The following is a 19954-nucleotide window of genomic DNA, read 5'->3' on the forward strand; positions in this document are numbered from 1 at the left end:
CATGTAGATGAGTCTCCCTTCATCAGTCCAGCCTCAGTCTTTTCACTAAGGCTAATAGCAGTGGGCGTGATGGTGCAAATTGGCTGTTGGTTCACATGTTACTTTATCTAAGCTGCTTCTGGTCACAGTCACAGGACCTGGCATTCCCCTAGATTTAAGCAACGTTAAGGGTTCATTTTCGTATACAACTGCCAGTGGATGCTAGGATGGGAGACACCACTCCTATGCTGTCATATCAACACATCTGTGATACTGTACCAATGCTGCTTACAGTGTATGTTCATTCCTTTTGACATTCTTAATTTGCCATCTTACCAAGTCCTATAAGTCAGGAAATTTCCCTGCAATAATTTTGGAGGCAAACTCTTTCTTCAATTTCTCACTAACTTTCCTGTTTCCGTTCTTCTGTGACCTAAAGAAGCTCTTTTAAACCACACAATATTATTTACCAGTCAGATAAACTTTGTAGACAGTAGAAAATATTAGAGGTGAAGATTACCCCGGATGTAACTTCACTGACACCACTGAAGTAACATTAGAAATATTCTGGTCCTGCATTTTGCTGGTAAAAATGGAGGTGATACAACTGTTCAGTGCTTGAAGAATGAGAACAGAGAAAAAGTGGGGTAGTGTAAAGGTCAGGAGAATGCATACGCATTTCCTTTTCTTCCCAAGGGAGTCTTTCAGTGTCTTTTAAAACAAATATTAACTCACCGCAACACTCCTCAGATGTCTGTTCTGTCATCTATATAGTTTTAGTAAGAGCAAGTGGCAAGGAAAGGCTCACTTAATGTTGAGCAGTCTGGGAGAGGATTTAACATAACATATTTCCAGCATAGTGGATATCCTCTTTTCTCATATCAAGCTGGTCCATGTAGGTCTGAGAACTTTTGTTTTCCAGCCTTTCCAATTAGCAAAAGCAGTGTTAGGATACATCTTTCATTTGATGTGCACACTAGAACAGAAATATAATAGGGAGAATATATTCCCATAACCATAGGTTAATTGCCAGTAAATGTTGCTCAAGCAGGCTTGGGTATGTTGATTAATGGCCTCAGTGAGCAGCTGAAAAATAGCTGGGCTGTTGGAAGGATCATTAGCAATTTTAACTCTTCAGCTATTGTGATGGGCATAGGTAAACAATTACTAACATTTATAATACATTTCACTGAGTACAGAGGCATACTGAAATGCAAGTTACAGTGAGGCAAAAACAATCACTGAGGTTTTATTGTGTTCATTTTTATAGAAGTTTACAAGACAGAGAGAGGCAAGAATTTTTTTTTTCTTCTTTTGGACACATTCTTGATAAATGCATGGGAGATTTTATACATAAACACAAATACTCAGTTCTGCTCAGTAGTCCTATTCTTGGAAAATGGAGAGGGACAGAGATGGTGTGTGAAAGGTAACACGTCAGCAAACAGACCCCATTTTAGCTTGTAGTGTCACAGCAATATTAAGATGTGCCTTGCGACAGCACAAAGCCTGCAGTCCAGGGACTGAAGAAAAGAATGATGAGCTTTCAAGCTGCCTCTGATCTTTCAAAGCTCTGAATACCATAGCCTCCCTCAGAGCATCCAGGAGACCATGGTGCTTGTGGGAATTCATGACAATACCTCTTCTTACCCAGACTGACTGCAGACCCTGACGGTGCTACAGTGTCTATTGCTGTTCCAGGGAGGGGATCTCTCATCAGTGGGGAGAAAGGATTTCAAAGCTCTTATAGATCACTCCAGGACATTTACACCTCCTAAAACCAAGGCAACAATCTCATCATCAGGCTTCGCATAGCCACCCATCTCCACAAGCATGGTCATAAATCACCTTATTCTAACTTAGTCCTCAGAAAAGAAGGAAAGCATCACCTTCAGCCTGGCTCTTCATGAAGCTTCTACAGTCTAGAGCACAGCCCCACGAATATCTGAAGGACTGCACCCTGGAGGGTGGGAGAATATGCAGCTGAGCTAAGAAAAAAGTTCATAGAAACACACTTACACATACAGCAGTGAACACTGCTTCGTTCAGGTGTAAAGCAGCCTCCAGAGATTACGGCCACATTCCCTGAAACGATGTACCTTTCAGCTGTGTGGTAGGCAGGGCATATTGGTACACAGGTCTGCCAAAATCAACCCTGCATTGCTGAATACTCTTTCTGGTTCTAACTTAGAGTCCTCAACTCAGTTCGGGTGCAGCTGGGCACCTCCTCAGTCTGCTCCACTGCATGAGCCAGATGTGCACGGAATGATCCTTTGCAGTCTTGCTGATACTTTTTTCAATCTTGCCATGTTCTTTGGGCCCCCACCCACGTTCAACCCTAGGAATTTCTCAGTAACTTCTGTCTATGAAATCATCTCTTTACTGAGAGTAGCGTAAGGGTGATACACACTCACGAACAGTCACTGCTGCCTCCTAGACCACCACTTGGTAGCCCCTGGTTTAGGATAGAAGCACCGTATAAAACCTTTACGAAGCATTTATAGTGCTCAGAGCCCTCTTCCCACCCACTCTTCTGTGCTAGCCCAGAAGGACTCGTGCCACCTACCTTCAGAGACTCCATCACCCATACTAGCATTCAAATCCCAGGAGGGAAAAATAAAACAATCCTGAGCTGCAGGAGAAAAAAGATCGTAAGGAGCTGAAGGCTATATCTGGCTGGTAACGAGACAAGTTCAATTGTAGCAGGCTCCTGGAAAGCTCATCAAGAACAATCCCTCACATGGTTTCAGAAAATATGCAACACGAAATTACAGCCTGAAGGCGCTGTGTTCACTAGCAATTCCCTACCAAGAAAGGGAGAGAGACAACAAACCAAAATAATTGAATAAGACTCTTTGAGCTTTGTATGCAAGCTCTGCACTTGCCAAGGGAAGTGGGCAAGCAGCCAAAAGGGACACGATATATCACTAATTATAAAATATAGGAGAGAAATAGCCTGCTTGTTGGAGAAACAATTCATGTAAAGCTTTCTGTGTACCTTCTAGTTTAGATGCTGTAACATTGGCAGCATTCAGTAAAAGCACATTTTCCACAATGTAACTCTGGAGTGAGGCATTTGGTAATGTACCTGTGACAGAAGGACAGGGGGAAAACCCCCTCCCATTGTTCCTAAACTGGCACAGCTTTTGTATTGACACTTCTAAGAGACAGCCTGTGCACAAAGAATGCAAGACACTGTAAGCGATTTGTTTCTTGAAAGAAACACGTGGGATAGAGAGCTGTATGCAGTGATTTGCCACAGTCATGAGGCACATTAACCCCTTCTTGGCAACACTCCACTAATAGCCACCCCACTGTTGCAGGGGATTTCTTCTCTGCTTTGCAGAAAGCCTAAGTAAATGTGAGGGGATGAAGAAAAGTGGAGGCAGCAGGAGAGGGGAAGCCCTCTACATCCCTTGTGTGGCCAGGCGGGACATGGCCTCTTCTCAGATGGTAGAAAGCGCTATGGATCCAGAGGGCACACGGCCAAGCCCCTCTGAAGCAGCCTTCCAGCCCCAATTCCCCTTGTAACTGTGGCCACAGATCTCCTCTTCTGTCTTCTTCCACTCCCGACGCCTTCACAGACGCTAGTCAGTACAGTTACAGGCATCCAGCACCTTCTCTCTGTGACCAAGGCCAGTGAGGATATTTAACTACTGTACTATGAAACAACATTGAGAACTGTATCAGCCAGGACACTTTCATAAATGCAAGCTTTGCAGGTCATAAAATTCCTTGTTATTGCTTTGTTTTCTGGAGCTGATGTTTAACATGAACTTTGAATGCAGGTGTGGGTAGAGCAGCAGCCCCAAAGCTGCAGCGTTTGAGGCAGCTCCTGGTGTAAACTCTGGGCTCACCAAAAAAGAACAGTACAGAGTATAAATCCACCTCACTGTGTATGAGCTCAGCTAAAACCCTTCCAAATTACACTTGCAGCCGAATTAATGCAGCAAAAAGAACCCAAACCCAGCCCGTCTTTATTCTGCTCAGCGCTGGGATAATTTTTTTTAATACATTCAATAACCCGGCCGTGGGGTTAAGGACATTCAAAATCACTCTTGGAGCCAAACCTAAGGGGGCACAGATGTCAGGGCACGGCAGAGCCCGGGGGTCGGTGGGCGCACGGAGGTCGGTGCCGGCTGCGGGCGGGAACCGCGGAGCGACGCTGCCACCTGCCGCCCGCTGCCGGGGCTGGGGGGCACCGGCCTCCCGGGGAACTGCCGGCCCTCCGCGGGGATTTCCAGGCCACCCTCCGGGAGGGCAAACCCTGCTCAAGGTTGGCATTCAAGCCCAAAGGTTTTGGCAGGCGATCAGCAAAAAAGAGGCAAGTTAAGTCTCTGATGAAACCTCCAGAAGTGGAGGAAAGACCCCGATGAAAATCTGTCAGAGACCCTGCGTGCGTGACAGCAATCGCCACTGTTTCTTCTCCTTCCAGCACACACCACATTAGTCATATTTTACAGCTGTGCCTGCCTTAAGGGAGAGAGGGGATATTTAATGTCTTGCCATTTGTCGTTGTGAGCTCGTGTGGCAGAGTTTGGTAAACACAAAAGGCTTAAGCCCTTTACCCAGAGGTTCAAATCCTTTCCCTAGCTCGCTACCCACTCATGATTTTAATTTATCTTATTATATCACTGTCATACGCTGTACCGATCCTAATTGCTGTAGCCTTCCTAACACTAGTGGAACGAAAAGTCCTAAGTTACATGCAAGCTCGAAAAGGGCTTTACAGTCTCCATGGTCCTTGCAGCAGGCGTATCAGGTGTGGGACCAAAGACTGGGTTTCCCAAATGTCCCACCTCTCCCTGCAGCTACCCTGCTAACTTGGCACTAAAGTGTGAGGAAGAAAGGGGAGACCACGGCCCTACAGAGACAACTGAGGGCAAAGGGTTCTTCATTATTATCTCAAAAAAAATGAACAACCAGCTAGACTTCCCTCCTGACAGATCAGTGAGCACCCTAGGCTTGATGGATAGGGAAGAAGTTGTTCTGAAAGTTCACAGCCTTTTGCCCTATGAACCCTAATTATGAATTTTGGTGACCTCTCAGCACAGCTTTGCCCAGGCAGGCTGCCCCCAGCCATTGCAGATCAGCAGGCTCTGCATCCTGGCCACGTTTTAATGGACTCTTGCTCTCCACAGGCCTCTTTACAGCTTTTCCTAGGTTACTGTCATAAATAAGGTCTCAGATTCTAGTCTACGTGTTGTGCATGCAACCCGTGTCTGCCATTTCTGTGTTATCTCTTTACAGTTCACCTGACATAACTGAAAGCCAATGGCATTTCATTGCATCGGTGACAAGATTCTTGCAATCCCGTGTCTTGATCAGTATCCTCCTAGACAGGAGAGACAGAGGAATTAATTTTTGAGCAAAAGAGGAAAACTTAAAACTTCTTGTTAGAGGATGTGCAGAACCCTGACAGCACTGCTCATGGAAGTCAACCAGCTCAGAAGAGGAACATCGTCAGGTAGATTTACAGTGGCTGCTACATTGTACAAGAGTAAACTCAGCTGGAAGACCCTACTCTCTGTGAAGGAGCAGAGGAACTATGGGGAGGAGCGCAGCAAAGAGGGGTTTGCTCAGCCCCTAGACTGCTGTTTTGGGCACACAGGACGGCTCTCCTTCCAGAGAGGTGGCCAGGGCACCCACTGCCAGAGCATGTCTCCTGAGAGGGGGAAGGGGAAGCTAAACCTGGGCACTGCTGGAGACTCTCAGGCCCTCTTTGGCTTTCAGCATTTATTAAGAAAGGGCTTCCTTAGTAGCTTGAAGCAGCAGATTATTTTCTGGCTTGTGACTTGCTTCGTGCTGGTCATACAGGAAAGCTCAAGCCTAGTGCAACTCCTGTTCTGTGTTCCTGCCACAAGAAATGGAATCTTCAGCCACAGTCTGGTGTGCAGAGCTCAGGGGAGCAGCAATTAAGCCATGATATCCCCCAGAGTGGTAAAGAGAGCGCTGAAAAGCACTAAAACTCAGTCCCACCATCTCCTTCTGCTATGGTCTGGGAAAGGCGGTACAAGGATGCAACAGCTCACTGTGAGCTGGAGGACAGGTTTTTTTGGTCTTTAGGTTGTGTAAAGTAGACAGAAATGATGATGTAATTTTCAAATTTTACTTTCCTACCATGTAATAACTGAAAGCAGCTTACCCCTGACTTTTTTCCTGTCTTCTCCTTAGAAATGCAGTTTTCTGAGGCTTCTAGTGCCAGGTTCAGGAAGGAAGGGAGGTGGCTTTGGCTCGTTGGGTTTCTTTGTGCCATCTCAAGCCCCTTTTCTGCCCTGCTGTGGGTCAAACAGCCTCCAGTTACTGTCTTACACACAGTCCTTCCCTCACAAAGCCTCTGGAGAGGATGTGGCACTGCCATGTACCATGACCACAAGGCCAGCAGCACCAGTGTTTGTACTCAACAGATCAGGACAGTCTGTGGCTTTGCTCACTTTACCCATATTCTGGGCTTTCTAATATAGGTCAAAACAACCATCACACACAGGGGCAAACTAAATGCCAGTGAGCACTTTGCTTTCTTAAGCTGTTACCTCAGTTGAAGTCATACCTGGCTGTTTTGCAATAGGCTGCTTGGACATTATAGGAACTTAAGAAAACAGATGCTGAAAAAACAGCTCAAATTAGCATTAAAATGAGTCACATGGAAAAGTGTCTTTAAATACTGAATTAGACAGAGGAAAGAAAAAAAGGCTATCAAAGTCAGAGATAACCACAAAAGCTAAAAACATTCTTAGGGCATGTGTGACACTGCAAAAGCTTGCAGGTCAGCAGTCCACCAGCCTAACATGACTCCTCTGCGGTCCACCCAATCAAGTCAACCACTTTGTTGGAGACAAATCCTCCAAATTAAAGCTGGAGACAAATAGAGTGGCTGAGCTCCCCAGAAGCGAAGCATTTCCATGTACAGCTTGCAAGACTTCTTTGTCGCCCATGGATTTCTTTTTATTATTGTTCGTATGATGTGGCTTTCTCTCTGATCTGTGGTTTTCTAACAGTTCTTCTACCAGTTCTCAATGTCATCTTCCACTTTTTGGAGGACTTATTGCCTAGGTTTTGTCCTTTGGGGAAGATGGAGGGAAGTTGGCAAATTAAAATCTGTTCATGCAGGTTTCCCTTTTTAGAACTTTTTAAAGATCAGTCCCAGTTCTTCCCTAAATGCTGTTATTATTTAACCCAGAAGACTGGGAATGAAGCCTCAGACCAGCTAGAATTCCCCATCTTCCTCCTGCTGCAAGAAGTCCTTAGAAACCATCTGCAGGCCTTTCAAGATTTTTCTCTGGTATCAGAGCTGTCAGATCAGCCTTTTCTTTATTCCCAGGGCAAATGTGACTTCTTTGTGTACAACCCTGGCTGAGAAAGCTCTTAAACATCTTGTTCTGCTCTAACATGACACAAAATAACCTTTCTTTGCCACCTCCCAAACTCCACAGCTCCCCAAGATGTGCTGGAGAGTGGAGCAATACACCTACACAGTCTTTTAATAAAGATGGTTGGTAAGTGAGGTTTCAGTGTACATTTCCCAAAAATCATATGGCTTCTGAGTCACATCAGCAGCATTTGCCTTCCCTTTGCATTTGGACTCCTACATACACTGTGGTTCACTGCGCAGCCAGAGTTCATTTGCAGAAGGCATCAACATCATGATCTTGGGTCATGAAAAATTAAATTAACAGGGTTTTTTTCATTGTTACAATCATACTTACCTGCATGGACCCTCTGCAGAGTGCCTGAAGTGTGCACTGGGTCTGAGTGTCTTTGTGCTTCTTCCATGTCTCGTTACTTCTGATGCTCCCTCAAAATGCTCTGTCTAAAAAGCTGTGAAAGTTCACTTTGCCACTAGCATTTTAAATAAAGATAACCACAAGCTTTTTGTGTGTGTTCCCAGATCTTCCTGACATTAAGAAAAACTAGGTGGCAGCAGAGAAAAAAATCTGACTTGACTCGAGTAGGATATATACAGTTTTACATCAAACACTCAAGGAATTATAGGGCCAATAGCGGCAATGCCACAATGAAAAAATATCAGTATTTTAATAACACTGATTCATTTAACATCAGCTTTTACCTTTCTATTGGTTGCAGCAAGCCTGTGGGTTTTTTTAGAAAGGCCTGTTTTAATTCTTGGGGATGATAATGCGCTGCACATAAAACATCCGCCTGTTTGGAGATATAACATTTGTCAGCTGAGGGTTGAAGAGAGGAAAGTCTCAAGGCTGCAGTTACTGAAACACACACGTGACTGGAGGTTGAGTGGATCGTCTTTACCAAGAACATGTCAACCGAGAGAGGGAGCAGCAGAAACTAAACGAGATGCAAAGCAGGAGTTCAACAGAAAAAGAGAAACACCCCTTCAGCTCCGGCTTCGAGTGTTACCTCAATCTTTATATAAAGGGATGATGTACAATCTGCTGTATGATTTATCATTTCTTAGAAGATCTTTCTTTCCTGGGCTAGAATGCTCCACGTTGCAAAAGTAATAACATCATATGTTAATGCCCTGGAAACAAAATTTCGAGATTATTCAACAAAGACTCGGGTAACAGCAAAGGCTTGAGTAATTAATATTCAAAAATATTTAATTTTCAGATGTTCATTATATGTGTTAAATTCTTGGTTGCAGCAAATAGATTGTAACATACAGCATCACAGTGACATATAATCAAGCCATAACAGTGCAGTTTATTACAACTGTGTAAACAAAAAGAAGTATTTCTGTAATGGCACCCTTCATGAACCAAATTCTGGCACACAGAATCTCAGCAGGAGTCAAAATAAACATTTACAAAGAAACAAAACCCCAAATTGAAGCACAGTATATGAACTTGGCTAAAACGGCCCAATCCACATTTCATAAGAGAAAATAAGTGCCATCAGAATTTTTGCTTGCTTGCTTTTAAGGAAATTTAGTCTGAAATTTTCAGGGCAGCAGTCCAGCATGTGAAGTATTTTTATTGTTATTGAATGATATGAACAAAGAGTAACCATCTCTGAATAATGACGATGTGAATACCTACCACTGTGACATTATTAAAGGAGACAAAAGATTACTTGGGAATATCATTGTCTGTATAATATGACACCTGCAGAAGATACTCCCTAGGAAATGAAAATAAGTTATTGAGAAGTAAAATCTAACATGCTCCAACAAAGAAACTTCTTTTTTGTGCTTAAGTCTCTAAGAGAAAAAGTAGTATCTTACTTTCCTGGAACAGAAGTAAACAATTTGATCATACGATAACGTACATAATATAAACTGTAACATGGGGTTTGAACTTGAAATACAGTTATCTCAAATAGCTTTTAAACATTAGCACCTAAACCGTAACGCTGGGATTTAAACAATTTTAGTAGCTCTTGGGTCATGCAGTAGTTATGGCTTGCTTGACGGATACAATTTTGCCAGAAACGTTTTAGTGTTCCATGAGATCCTTTTAATAAAACCACATTAGGTCTGAATGCCACTACATTCTACATGTGCCCCTTTCATATGGGAAGTTTTGCATATGGTCCACCTGCAGAGAGAAGGCCCCACAGTAGCAGGAGGTATAGATAGAGCATAGAAATCTACAGTTATTAAAAAATACTGGAAAACTGGCAGTACATGATATAATTACAAGCTGGTATCTTCAGTTTACAGAAAGCTATAAATTTGCTTGTCTAAAAAGAGACATCCAACATGTGCTTACTCACATGCTGACACAGAGTTCATGCAAACTATAAAAAAACCACCTTATAAATTTTACCCTTCAGAAATGCTGCATATACTTCATCCTCAAATAAACTGAAACTCCCTCAGAAACAACAGGGACCTAATGTGCAGGTCGACTCAAGCAATATGTAATTGCTTCGTCTATAATGAGAAGTGAACCACAGCATCAAACAGGAAATTTCATTGAATCGTACTTCATTTCAAACACTGTTAAGTCCAAATCCAGGTTCACTTGCCATTAAACAATAAGACTACCTTTGAAAAAAAAAGAAGTTATTTTCTTGGAGGAAGAACATTTTCTTCATAATAGCCTGGATTTACTACATTTCCAGCTGGATCATATCTAGCCACCACAAACGTTGAGCCATCACTAGCAGATGCTTTTCCGACTCCCATCTTTTTTGTGTTCTTCCAAACCATTGCTGTGAAGTGACCTGAAGTGAGAGAAACATAAGCATTCAACTTAGGTACTAAACCTATGACATTCCCTTTAACGTGTTGAGGGGCTGAAAGAAAGAACAATACAAAATTGCTTCTTTCTCCAATAGGTGAACAAGCTAAGGACATGAAAAGTAAACTACATCTGGCATTTTGTCTTGAAAAAGTCTGATCTGATCTGGTTCCACGCTGCTATTCCCAGCTCCATGTCCTATATCCAAATAGGAATACCTAGCAAGAGAATAATGAAAGAAGTAGTTTTATGAGTACCTGATATGAAATTTGACAAAGGAGTCATGCTCTTCACTCCCTCCAGTGTGAACAGCAGTTCTGACAGAGACGGTTGTTCATTTGCTTTGACCATCTCATACTCCCCCATGTGCCTGCATGTACAGCTATTCAAAATAACACTGCTTTTGTGGCTTCTTCTGCCTAGTTGTAATAGTCACCCCTGCATTGTGCTGCTCCGTCAGTTGTGCTCTCTATGCACAGACAGACCCCAGGGGAGAAAACCATGATTTTCTTCATCTGAAACCAGCTTGGGTATATCTCTTGCTTGAGCACTATTCAAGGAACAATGTTCTTATGTTCATTCAACACCAGATTGTCAATACACAGTCAATGGACTGTGACTGATCTCCAAATTATATCTGAAGTGATCTCTGTGCCTGGAGTGATATAACTTGGTAGACAACCCATGTCAATGTAGACAACAACATAGCACCTTTAGTAAGACACCTATATGATTCCAATTTAGTATTTTCTATAAATTAATTTCCCTTAAAAATAAGTTGCCTTTTAAAAATTTTGGAGTCAGAGGAAAAATACAATATTAAAAAAAATCCACAAATTTTACTTACTTCCTCATTTCTCAGTTTCCTTTTACCCTTTTGTGAGTTCTTTACATAAAACTTTGAGGAAATTCTGTTATTTTTTCTGTCTGTTTTTTTTTTTCTAACAAATAAAGGTAGTTTTTTGAAAAATACCAAAATGAGTTGGCTAGCCAATGTCTTAAAATAAAAGTTGTGTTGTTGAAGAAACAGTGCCCAGTCTCAACTTACCTGTCCCAGAAGAAAACCCTGGGTTTTGAAAGCTGTAATTTTTTATTTCACTGTACCATCTGTCAGCTACATCCTTTCCTGAAAGGCAAAAGAAAGCTGCTGTGGAATCATGACATAAACACAGAAGTGTAGGGCACTCACACCCTGGCCAGCAAGATCTTCTGTTAGTAGCTGACCAGGACTTCTAGAAACATGGAGAAACAGTCTCACCCGCAAGGACAGAGCTGATGAAGAGCACTGTACTGTCACCAACAGATCAAGACACAGGACCATCCACCAATTCTTGTCTGCGGTTAAAACTTTACAAGGTTGAAGTTAGAAAAACCTTAGGACAAGAGAGATCTGTGTGGAGCAGCATTTGGACCAGGATGGGGCAGAAATCCCTTTAATCCTCAAAGAAACCATCTGGCAATGTAACACATGGAGTTTATTCTACATTTTTTTCTGCCCACAACCTTCTGTAACTTTCAGCCTGGAAGGCAGTGAAGACACATCACCCTCATCTTGGATGAGTGTGCCTGTCATTAGGCTTCTACATACGGCTTTCACCAGCTCCTCCCTCTTGGAACATGTTTGAAAAGACTTAAGTGAGCCTTGCCAGATTTTCTGAGGGCACAGGGACCTTTTCTACAGAGAGGCCTCCTACCTGTGGATGCAGGTGTGTGAAGATATCCCCTTACAGCTCCAAACAAACCAAAGAAAACTGACACTTCTGACATCCTCTAGTTTTCTGTGTTCTCATCAGCATGTGGCACTTTGAATTTCTGAATGCATTTATTTTTAATAGATCTTACTTAGCACTTGAGCCATTGTGAATGTCCACTTTGAGGCACCCTAACTCGGGGTACTACAGTCAGACACCTCAAATATATGTGCCTTGGACCTGCTGCTGTGTCCTTCTGTCCAGCACCAGCTCACCTCATCAAAGGCTTTCACTGATCACAACTGTGTGAGGATGATAACTATGGCCAGTGCTGTAGCACTACATGTCTGCGGGTCTCTAAGGTTGACGTCTGCCAAATAAATAATCCTTCCTTGTTTTGAGCTGAACAATTAAGGAACCCCATAGAAAGGAGCGGATTCTGATAATCTGCAGTGGATCTGGTGGAGCAGAGAGCATAGGGGGCAGGAGCTCAGATCGGAACTTGCAGATGCTATGCACTCAAAAGCCAAATGTTGCTTCTTTTCCACTAGTGGCTGTTAGGAAATTCTTGTGTCAAACATTGCTTGGGGCAGGGGGAAGAGAGCAGGTTTTTCCCTGAGCTAATCAATAATGAAATTTCTGCTTAACATTCCAGGACATATAACGCAAGGCCAGTTGATTTCATAGCAAGCTGCCAGTTCTGCCAAGCCTACCGTCATGAAGAACGCTGGTCCCTGATGGACTGCTGGCTGCTGAACAGCAATGACTCACGTTTTGCTGTTTTGCAGCAAAAAGTCTTGGATTCGCACTGTTTTAGAAGTCAGACACTGCGCCGTTAGCTTCTTGAAACTTTGGTTGCTTATGAGCGCAGCCGGCTAAAGGGACAGTGGTGGTAGCCTGGCAAGCTGCCCTGTCAGAGCTGTCACTGAAAAGGAAATATTGAAGGAAATGCCATCTCTTGAGAGGTTTGTCAACCAAAAGTACTATGAACTGATCTATGCCACACCGCTTGTTAGGAATGGTGCTCTCTTAGTAGAGTCAATTTACATTTTCTACATAAAAAGGCAGCAAAACCTCTCTTGCTTCCCAAAGTAAATGTTTCAGGAATAACAATAGGTTCCTTCCTTCTCTGCTCTCCTTGTGCCAAACAACAAACCCTGTAGACCTGTTTTACAGCTGAAGTAAAAAACTTAATTTGTTACTCACACAAAAGCTGAAATGAAGACTGAAAAAAGTGCAAAGAGCAACCTTCATGCAATACAAGGCGAAAAGAAAAAGTGCAGAGTTTAAAAAAAAAAAAGTAAAATCCAAGCAGATCATCTTGTCCTATCCTAGACTTCAATGCTATGAAGGATTTAGATGTGTTTGTGGCAAGCTGGGTAGAACAGAAGTGCAGAATGTGACTGCAGACACGTCAGATCTTATGAAGCACATATATTTTATGTGTACAAGCGCTTAAGTAACCAGACTGTGTAAGTAGCATTTTACAGATGTAGGACTGCACTCCCACTGCTACCAGCACTTCATTCCCTCAATATATCAGTGTGACATAGCATAAAGAGTAGTTCAAGAGAATGTCAACCCCACTCAGCTTACTGTAGCTCTAAGAAGCGAACCTAGGGTCCACGTGGCAAGAACTTAAAATCTCCATGGTGGAAATGCTGCAAGACACATGGAAGTTTTGACAAACACAGTATCTCTTAATATTTGTTAAAATTTACTTAAATAATACAATCACGTGAAAATTTGATAACTCTCTAACTCAAGGGAGATGGCAATGGTACCAGGTAAGAATACTTCAGTCCTGTTCATGAAAGACAATGAGCAGAGTTGTGTAGCACAATCTGATGTGTTAATTCCCAGCCTTTGTGGATGAGAGTTTGCGACTTATTGCAGCCAGGCAGTGAAAGCCTAGAAACTGATAGCTATGCTCTGTTTATTCATGTTCAGGATCAAGTTATCATTATATGGCATTGCTGTCATCCTCCTTGAATTCAAAGTCATTGCATCATAGGCTGCGAGAAATTAAGGACTGACTTGTTCCTGGCAAAAGAGAAGGTGACCAAAGGACTGGGCAACTTTTGACACACTCTGTCTTGAAATCGTGTTGAAGAAGTGGCCTGGAAGTGAATGGAATGAATTGCATCTGTCGAATGTCACAGGAATCGAGGGTGGTACTATGTGTAAGTTATTACCACGTGAGAAGACAGGTAGGTACCTGGTGATCAAATATGCTCTCTTTCCTCTGAAATACTTCTCTTCTGATTCTTTGCCCCTTGGAGAGCAGGAGACAATGCAGTGGTGGGACACAAGCCCAACCAGTGTTGAAAGCGACGGCTGATACTTGGGGGACTGAGGAAAAACCCTGTTCTGAGCCCAGTGACCCCTGGGCTTCCCTGGGCCTGCAGAAAATGAACTGAGAACAGCACAGGGGCCATCAGAGCACCAAGGCAAGCTGCTTTAGCAGCAACTTGCATCCTCAGACTTGCTGGTTCAGAGAACTGACCAGTTTTTCCATGTAAAATAATTACGGAATAAGTGATGCAGTTATATTTAGCGTCCGTTTCCCTTGCATTTCAATGTTTCATTGAAAGCAGCTCCCATGCCCCCCCAAAGCCTCCAGAACAGGGGTTGCTTGCTGTTCAAAGTGTATTTCAGTCAGACAGAAAGAACACAGAAATCTCACTCCCACCCCTTATTCCCAACTATAGCAGAAATGATTGTTCACTTCTATCAAAAAGCCTGCAGATCTGTCCTACCATCAGCGCTGCAGCTTCTCTTCTGTAGCTCCACTTGCAGAACCAATTAGTGTACTGCTGTTTTTTTAAAAATATCCTTCCTGTTTGCGCTGCTGTAAACCACATTCACAGTTTCAACACTTTCTCTATGGAAACACAGTTTCACTCCACCCTTCTCCTAGTGATAGCTGACTGATGACCTGTTCGGTTAGACTTACTAGATCTTCATTTTGGAACAGACTGAACTTCATACTAATGAGTCGCACCAGTACCGCAACTCCCTGTACATACCTACGTTGCACAAAAACTTGGTGCAACAATCCTTGAATTAGTGCCCAAGTATAGTTCTGCCCAAGACTAGGCTCAGAATCACCATAGTGATTTTATTTTATTTACCCAAGCTATGACCTAGTAGCATGGCCACAATGACTGTACCTCAAGCTGCCTCATGTGGGCAGATGACTGACCATAGGAGGTCAGTCCAAACATAGGACTAACAGACCTGGTGTGAAGTTCTTCTGCTGATACCGCTCTCTGAAATGCAGAGAGATAAAAAGGGGCTGCTGCATGTAAATTGGTGTCAGTACTCTTGCCCGACCATGCCCTGCATCTGATCAGTTGTCCTGTTGTCTTACCACATTTCGTTTCTAGCTGTTCTCCTGGGTGAGGAGCTCTATTCTGCGTGGATGTGTGGGGGAGACTGAGTGCCAACAACTGCGATCTGACCAAGGGTTGCAGGGACCTGGGTGCCTGTGTTGCCAGCAACTGGAGCACCAGCACAGGTGCAAGTGTGTGAGCAACAGAATCATAGAACAGTTTGGGTTGGAAGGCACCTTCAAAGGTCATCTAGTCCAACTCCCTGCCATGAGCAGGGACATGTTAAACTAGATCAGGTTGCACAGAGCCCCATCCAGCCTGGCCTGGAATGCTTCCAGGGATGGGGCATCTACCACCTCTCTGGGCAACCTGTGCCAGTGTTTCACCACCCATTGTAAAAAAAATGTCTTCCTCATGTCTAGCCTGAACCTCCGCTCATTTAGTTTAAAACTGTTATCCCTTTTCCTGTTGTAACACACCCTTCTAAGAAGTGCAAGCTGGATTAGGTAGAGTCACTACAGCAGTGCACGGCTGACACAGGGAGAAGGAGGGGTCCTGGCTGATGGCCAGAGAGCTGAGTGCACAAGAGGCCCTGTACCAGCAGCTGGAGGGGAAATGCAGCCTCAGGGGTTTGTACATTCAGGTGCCAGCAGACACTGGGATCCAGGGGCAGCTACTGGGCAGACTGAGTGTCTGAGCTCAGCTGCTCCAGGGATGCACACTGGAATTTTATTTCCATTACTGAAATACATATATATATATATTTGATGTTATGAAAATATAAATTTTATACAGATATTTAAAAACCCTTCACTGGAAAAATATCTTTTTCTATTCTTTTGTTCATATATATTCCAATAATGGACTTCATCGTGATCAGCCAGAAAGGGGAACAGGATAAGGGCACTGATGCTGTTCATGCGAATGCTGCCTGCCTCTGCTGATCTGTGTGGCCACCTGCATATATATGCACGTACATGTTGTACATGTGTGTTTGTGTGTGCACACCTGAGAATATACTCTCAGCCTCACTACTAGGGGGCACAGAGCTGTGGCAGCCCTACTGCTGTATTCAGCTCCCTCTTCTAACACTTACTTTCTCTGGGCCTTGCCTTAGTGTTTCTCTTCACACCAAAGAATCCTTAAATCCTCAGGTAATCCCACTGAGTAAGTTGCTAAAAACATTCTAATAAAATCACACAGGACATATTTCTGTGTGAGGATGGGCAGCGCATCTACTTAAAACCAAGGTATCCCAAACCTCAGTTCTCCTCAAATGTTTTTCTAGCTTTTGTTATCACAAACTCCCTTCCAGCAGTCTGAGGGGGAAGGAGGTAGAGGTAGGTTTAAATTTGCCTCAGAAATAAAATATCTACCTAGATTGAAGTCATACTCATAGTTTTATGAAATATCTACCTAGACTGAAATCATACTAATGGTTTTAGGAAGTAATTCTCTACTTCCAGCATTCCTCATGCAGGTCATTATTTTATTTTACTTTATTTTGTTTAACAGTACTCTGTAAGCCTGGTGTTAGACAGCGAGAGATGCATCAAGGCAGGCTCTCAGTCAGAGCATGGTCCTGCAGGGCTGGGGCATAGGGTGTCTGTGCCGCTCTGTCCACTCGTCCTGATCTATCTATAGGCAGATCCAGGTTCCCCTGATAACATACATGACAACATACATGATAACATACAGTGAGTTTCCCTTACTAACTCTTTAGAATTCATTAGCTGCGGTGTTTCCACAGGTGACATGGCACATTCTTCATGACCACACCAGCCATCCCAACCAGAATTTAGTCATCCAGTGCTTGCCTTTGGCCTCCTGAGAGATGAAGAATGACACGAGGCATCCTGAGAAGCTTGACAAACTACAGCTGCCAAGGCACGCTGCGGTCTCTCACATTAGCAGCTCACTTATTTGAACACAGACAAAGAGAAGTCTGCCACGGAGCAGTTCCTGCAGGACTGGAGGGAGGAAACAGCTGTCAACTATTTCTTGGATTACAGGGATAAACATATTTCCAGCGATGGCTTTAGGCTATGTAACTCTAAAATGCTGAATACAATTCAAGGTATTCTTGTACCAGGAAAGGGGTCAAACTACAAGGGTCTTATAGCTGAAAGCTTAAATCTTCTCTGAAACAATGCCAGAAGACGCAAGAGCCAAAATAAACAATAGCATCACTTTCTTAGAGAGAATACAGAGTATGCTGGAGGTTTATTGAGTTTTGCTTTATCTAGGAAAGAAACCAGAAGACACTGTCTGCCTTTGTTAAGCCCTTGAATGGATGTCTTAATACAAATTTCAGCCTGAATGAGCAGGGTACAAATTAACTAACTATATAAGAAAAAAAAGAATGAACTAGCTCCACAGAGATAAAGATTAAGCCCAGACGAGAGAATAACTTTCTTTGAGGAACCAGTTTTCTCATTCTGGTACTTTGAATGATCCTGCTAAATAGGAAATGTAGAAGTGTTTTACAGAACAAAAGAGGATGTAGCTTAATTTTCTCAGCAAGACATTCAATCCTGTGGATAAGAAAATAGTAACAAAATTGCTCAAAAACTGGCAAGTTACTTATGGAAAGAGTGCATTGAAGAAAACAAATGGGATCGAGAAAAAGACAGGCATTATACAATTTATGGAAGGATCTGTGTGTTTTGTTTCCAGCTCTCTAAATGGGAATTCTATGACTTTAACCTCAGGGGAAGGAGCACAGGCTATTAACACAAGCAAGAAGGAAGAAATAAGCTCAGTCAGTGAGTCATAGCCACTGTGCAAACTTTGCCATACATCTGTGTTTTCCCATGCTGCTCTGAACTCTTGCCTCAGAGTCTTGCAATGGACAGAATGCCAAATATGAGTAGATCAAATTGTATTTTTCCACCCCAGGTTTCTTTTTCACCATGAAAAAGAACACATTAGGGACTAGAGTTGGCACTTACAGAGGAACTGAGCAGTGTCTCTGGGTCTAGAACTCTTACTGAAATTTCCAGGTCCTTCAAATAGGGCCTCCAGCCTGCAGAAATGAGCTTCTCTCTCCCCAAGGCTGTGCTGGAAATTCCAGAGGTAGATGAGAATAAATCAAGCAAGTGGTCACTTTTAATACATCCCACCTGCTGTCTGAGCAGGCTGAGGCATGAGCCCTGCCCGCTGGAGGAGGCAGGAGGGAAGAGCCTGCTGAACATCGATCCAACTGAGGGCTCACCCCAGGCTGTCAGCCTGGCCAAAATTCAGCTCCTTGGGCATCCAAACCAAAGGCTGCTGATTACGTGTTACATTCATGATCAGAAAATACATGGAGTATTTCTATCTTCAGAAATGAAGGCATGGAAAAGGGCTCAAAGCCCGTTTGCTGACAGAGCAGAAGAAACTAGATGTCTAACGTAAGCTGCTGTCATGTTGGCTTCCCCTTGACTTTTTGCCCCCACAGTCAGGAACTGCTGTGTAGCATGCAATAGCTGGTTTTCCACCTTCCTCACCACAGCTGGCCTGTGGTCAGCCCCCTCCTTGGCTGGGACGAACTAAAGATAAAGGTGATGTAGAGGGCATTGATGGTTTCCTTCTCTCCTCCCCTGGACACCCAAGTAGCCCTCAAGACATCTCAGCTAGGACATACAGACCAGCCAAGCTGCCAAGCCCTTCCTCCAAAGGCACATAGCACACAGTCCCTTACCCTCTCTGTGCCTACACGTGCTCCGTGCTCTCAGTACATGTAGGTGACTGCAAACAACCATCTTGTCCCCTGTGGTGGATGCACTTTCAAAGCAGGGGAAATGCCAGTACTCTTGAAACCAGACACTCTGAGCCCAAAGTACACAAGAATGTACTTTACGTGGAGCACTGTGTGCAGTTCTGAGCGCCAGAGTATAAAAAGGATATAAAGCTACTGCAGAGTGTCCAGAGGAGGACCACAAAGTTGGTGAAGGGTTTGGAGGGGAAGCCGTATGAGGAGCGGCTAAAGTCACTTGGTTTGTTCAGCCTGGAGAAGAGGAGACTGAGGGGAGACCTCATGGGGCTGCAGCTTCCTCACCAAGGGGAGGAGGAGGGGCAGGGCTGAGCTCTTCTCTCTGGCGACCAGTGACAGAACCCGAGGGAATGTCAGGAAGATGTGCCAGGGGAGGTTCAGGTTGGACATGAGGAAAAGGTTCTTCCCCCAGAGGGTGGTGGAGCACTGGAACAGGCTCCCCAGGGAGGTGTCACGGCCCCAAGCCTGACAGTGTTCAAGCAGAGACTGGACAAGGCCTCAGACACATGGTGTGACCTGTGGGGTTGTCACATGCAGGGACAGGAGTTGGACTCGATGGTCCTTGTGGGTCCCTTCCAACTCAGGACATTCTATGATTCTAAGACAAGCCATATATCCAGTGACTGTGAGACAATAAGAGAATAAAACTTACCTGGTTGGTCGTAGGATGCCCATGCTAGGTTTTCTCCACATTTTCCATTAGCAGACTCAGAGCTATGTTTGAGGACCCTTGTGGTAGCCAGTTCTTCTGCATACCTAGCAAAGGAATTCACACATCGAGTCATGGGCCACAGCAAGCAGAGAGAAGGTACAGGAGGAAGGAGGAGGAGATGCAAGCAAGAATTGTGCTGGAAGATGACGGTTTAAGCTAAGTTACTCAGCTGCAAAGCCCTGACGCCAGAGATGCTTTAAGCTTACATAAATCTAGCAGTTAGGCAAAGGGAAGGCCTAGAGGCCATTTTCTTTGTCTTTCATGAGCACCCGTGTCATTGTGGAGAAAGGCCTAGACCAGGGGTGTCAAACTCATTTTCA

At 43.8% G+C, this 19954-nt stretch overlaps 1 protein-coding gene across 2 annotated transcripts in view; it reads right to left on the reverse strand.

Annotated features, from left to right (window-relative positions):
• Positions 1-8574: 8574 nt before the first annotated feature.
• The window catches only part of GLIPR2 (GLI pathogenesis related 2), a 28376-nt gene continuing 16996 nt past the window's right edge, over positions 8575-19954 (reverse strand). Inside the window, exons 3-5 of one of the 2 annotated variants that reach the window (XM_065628506.1) lie at positions 19575-19678; positions 11191-11268; positions 8575-10125 (exon numbers count right to left, since the gene is read on the reverse strand). In XM_065628506.1, coding sequence (XP_065484578.1) covers positions 9965-10125; positions 11191-11268; positions 19575-19678 — 343 coding nt within the window. In that variant the 3' untranslated portion in view covers positions 8575-9964. Of the gene's footprint in view, positions 10126-10275; positions 10361-11190; positions 11269-19574; positions 19679-19954 lie in introns of those variants that run through there. The other variant, XM_065628508.1, reaches the window with a different exon arrangement.

Source organism: Caloenas nicobarica, chromosome 2 (assembly GCF_036013445.1).
Source record: "Caloenas nicobarica isolate bCalNic1 chromosome 2, bCalNic1.hap1, whole genome shotgun sequence".
NCBI lineage: Eukaryota > Metazoa > Chordata > Aves > Columbiformes > Columbidae > Caloenas > Caloenas nicobarica.